At 37.1% G+C, this 4,203-nt stretch overlaps 1 protein-coding gene across 6 annotated transcripts in view; it reads left to right on the plus strand.

Annotated features, from left to right (window-relative positions):
- Nucleotides 1-932: 932 nt before the first annotated feature.
- LOC106880561 (vinculin) overlaps nucleotides 933-4,203 on the plus strand; it is a 75,029-nt gene continuing 71,758 nt past the window's right edge. For all 6 annotated transcript variants that reach the window (XM_052969635.1, XM_052969636.1, XM_052969637.1 and 3 more), the window contains exons 1-2: nucleotides 933-1,003; nucleotides 2,117-2,265. In XM_052969635.1, coding sequence (XP_052825595.1) covers nucleotides 2,227-2,265 — 39 coding nt within the window. In that variant the 5' untranslated portion in view covers nucleotides 933-1,003; nucleotides 2,117-2,226. The remainder of the gene's footprint in view (nucleotides 1,004-2,116; nucleotides 2,266-4,203) is intronic.

Here is a 4,203-nt window from a genome sequence, read left to right on the forward strand (position 1 = left end):
TATATATATATATATATATATATATATATATATATATATATATAGGGTGTCTCATAAATGATAGGACACATTTTACTTATTATATATTATACACTTTTATCATCATTATTGGACACCGTGTGTGTACCCTTGTCAAGACATCACTTGGTGTTTGTAAATGTGCATCATCATCATACAAACAAAGTTGCTTGTTTCCAGTCTTTCATGAAAAATATGTCTAGCTATGAGAAAATATTACCTTGCTTCAAATCAGGTGAAAGTTGGTGACAGGAAGGGCATAGAAAATCTGCCTCAACAAATTCCATCTATGGAAAAATGAATGCTAAATGATGAGAGCGACATGTGTGTGTGTTACTCTTCCGTTATTCTCCCCTGCTTTCTTTCTTCTTTGTAAGTGTTCTGTTATATGACCTTTTATATCCTCTCTAAAGATTAATTTGTATGTTTGTTTTTTTCTTTCACATCTGAATTGTTAATCCTTCCCATGCTCTTTTTATTCTATCGGTCAATCTTAAAATTTCATTTAACCCTTTAGAATTCAAACTAACTATATCTGGCCTAAATATTCTACCAGTTTTATGTTAAAACTGGCCAGATCTGGCCTCTCAGACCTATCCTACATTGTCATTCTAAAATTAAGCAGTCACAGCATGAAAATCTTTCGGCTATAATTCATGATTAATTCAAAATAATGTGAATAAATAAGCATTACATTTGAGAGAGTAATCTGAATGCTAAAGGGTTAAACTTGAAGTAAATATCACCCCTACCACAACAGAAAACCCCATATCCTCCCAGAACAAAAAAGATGAAAAAATATCTTCCACTAAACAATATTTGTGTCTTATTCAATAGAAGCTATTTTCAAGGTCCAATACACTCTCAATCAAATAATTACATTTTCTCATTTCTTTCATATCTGTTTTTCAGTCAGCAATTGAAGGAAAACTGAAGCAAGCTAGTGATTGGCTACAAGATCCAGCAGCTTTGGTTGGCAGTGCAGGTAAAATTCTTTAAAATTACTATTGTTGTTGATTCATTTCTTTCTACTACTGTTGTTGTTATTTGGGATCTTTTTCCAGCATGTGTTTTTCAAGGGAGCTGCTGGCTACATGTTTACTCAGCCTGCCTGAAATCGAAAGTATAACTCCCTCAAATCATACAATACTATCTTAAGTAAAGGAAGGAAGGGATATATTGAGTAATGTTGTTTACTGCCTGCAAAAAAAAAAAAAAAAAAAAAAATTGTGGGGTGGTTTATGGTTGGATTGCTTTTGACCATATTCTTGCTTGATAAAGGCTGACTTAGTGCCAAATAATAGCAGCAACTTGTATCAGGTTTTAAGCCTCTTACTGCAAATCAGTGAAACACTTGTGTATTAAACAGTGTTCCTACTGATTATTTTATGCTATATGTCAATTTGGGAACTATAGTATCATTAGTTACTGATTCACTGTGTTTCTGACTGCAAGAGTGACAAGGAAGCATTTATAGTTCTGTACGTCAGTGAATTTAAACTGAAGAGCATTTTTCATCTGCTTTTTCTATGCTGACATGGGTTGGAAAAGACTTTTTTAGGCAATATTATATGGTTGAATACCCCAGATCCTGACACCTAACATTATCTTGTTCCAAGTCAAATAAAATACTCTCTAATGTGTGTGTGTGTGTGTGTGTGTGTGTGTGTGTGTGTATACACACACATGTATATGTACATGTACATATACATGTACATACACACACTTGTATATACAATGGGGTCCCACACAGTTTCTGGTCTTTCAAAATATTAGTGAGCTCAAGACTATGATAGAGACACTTGCTCAAAGTGTTATACTGTTGGATCAAAGCCAAAACTACATGGTGTACAGCCATATGATTCTGGGTTTGGACTTCTTAACCATACAACCATGCCTATGTACAGTGATAGTAATAGATGGAAGTGTTAGTATTACAAATGTTTTGAGCTTCTTTCTACCGTTGCTACTAGGAGCTGGCACTACAAGAAGGAAGAACTAAAGAGCTAAACTATCACTATTGTTGGTATTGTTTGTAATACTTTATTTTTGTTTCATATGTATTTAATTAATTTATTTCTTTTATTATTTACTTCAGGTGACAAAGCCCTCCATCAAATTTTAGAAGATGCTCGGAAAATTGCTGATAGGTGTGCTAATCCTGCTGAGAGAGATGCCATCATACGTAATGTGGGAGATATTGAATCCATGGCAAATAGTTTGGCTGAACTTAGGCAGCAAGGAAAAGTAAGGGAGTCAAATTTAAATTCTGAGTTTATATTTTGATTTTGTTTTTGTTGATAGTGGTGATGGATGGCTGATGTTGTAGAGTGTCAGGGAAAAGAATTTACAGTATTTTGGCATGTCCCTTTACATTCTCTGCTTAAATCTTTCTTGGATCAAATTTATCTTTCATTCTTCTCCCACCCCCAGGGTTGATAAAGCAAGTACCACTAAAATACAGGTGATGACTAAGTCAACTATATTACACATTCAAAACATCTGGCCTCACTGCAATATAATAGTTGTATGCCAGACTGATGGTGGTCTACTAGATTGAATAGAAGTTTAATGAATTGAATGGTGGTGTGCTGCACTAAATGAATTTTACATTTTGTTTTAAGTTTTTCCTGGGATTGACTTCCTGCATCATAACTTTAGTAAATTAAGTATCATTACAATTCTATATTGCTGAGATGAGGAATTTATATTATGTATATTGTTTATATTAGTTGGACAATCAAGATGAGGTGAGCAGTCTAACTAATATAAACAGGATACATAAGTAACATTAATATGGCACTGAGTTCTGAGTTGACTCTGTTGCAAATATTCTGGCTAGGAGTAGTCTGAAGATAACTTCCTATCTTCCTTCCATCAGTCTCTGAGGTTTTGAAAAAGGGTCATGCATGCTGCCTGCCAGCATGGAAAATGGATGTTAAAGGATGATATATGTATGTAGAGAATGACCATGCGAACCAAAGAAGAATGGCGACGAATGGAAACAGGCTCCTTTTAACGTGTCGCACGGTTGACACAAAACATATAATATAACATAAGAGTACTTACATGTGAGTTGCGATGAAATGCCAGCAAGGAAAGAGAGAGACATAATTGTTAAAGATATATATATATATAAAGAGTAATTTTATTAGCGTAGTAAACTGTGTGTCTGTGTGTGCATGCATGCGGCAATATAAATAACACAAAATGTATGACAGGCCGTCGTGTAAACTAGAGTAGGTATACATAAATATGAGTGTGTGAGTGAATGAGAAATACAGAGCATGGATTAAGAGTCCGTAACATAGACGATAAGCATCCTGAACACAAAGATAGGGAAATAGCAGTTCATAGTAGAGAGAATGTCTGTACATAAGATGTTGTGGCCGAATAGCAGAGCTGAAGTGTCACATGTCGTGAGTAAAGTTGAGCTTCGATGCTGCAACTAGTTACTTGGTACAGAAGATTCTTGCAGGTTGTTCTGGCTGTTCTTTCGTGGTGGAAACAATCCACACAAACAGTGTTGAGAAGATTCTTGCAGGTTGCTGTTGGTAGTGTGTACGCTGGTGGGGTCGTGTTGGCGCTGGCGATGAGACTGTAGTAGACAGTAGAACGGTGGTGTTGACGTTGTAGCTGGAAACTGCCTTGAGCTGTGTTCTGTGTGATGGCCAATGACCAGACCTGTGAGCGGTCTGAAATCGAAGACAAACTGGCGTGGATAAAGCAGGGCTGTTTATGGAGAAAAATGGGCTCCAGAAACAGCAGAAAAACACTCTCTCACGTGACCTTAGCAGAAGGCCACATTTGGTCGTATGCACCCTGGCGCGAAACAGAACTGGAGACAAATGCTGTGCAAATAAGAGCCAATCAGGGTAATGGACACAGCAGGGTCCAAGGCGGGCCGAAAGCTAGATGTTACCTGCTATGTTCGCATTCGTAAATAAATACCCGAGAGAGAGGTTTCACTACATATATATATTCATACATACATACATACACACACACACACACACACACACACACACACACACACACACACATATATGTGCTGTGCGTGAGAAGACCCGGCAAGCCAAGTGAGATTGTTGCCAGTGCCCCTGGACTGGCTCTTGTGCGGGTGGCACATAAGATGCACCATTTTGAGTGTGGCCGTTGCCAGTACCGCCTGACTGGCCATCGTAG

Source organism: Octopus bimaculoides, chromosome 7 (genome assembly GCF_001194135.2).
Source record: "Octopus bimaculoides isolate UCB-OBI-ISO-001 chromosome 7, ASM119413v2, whole genome shotgun sequence".
Taxonomy (NCBI): domain Eukaryota; kingdom Metazoa; phylum Mollusca; class Cephalopoda; order Octopoda; family Octopodidae; genus Octopus; species Octopus bimaculoides.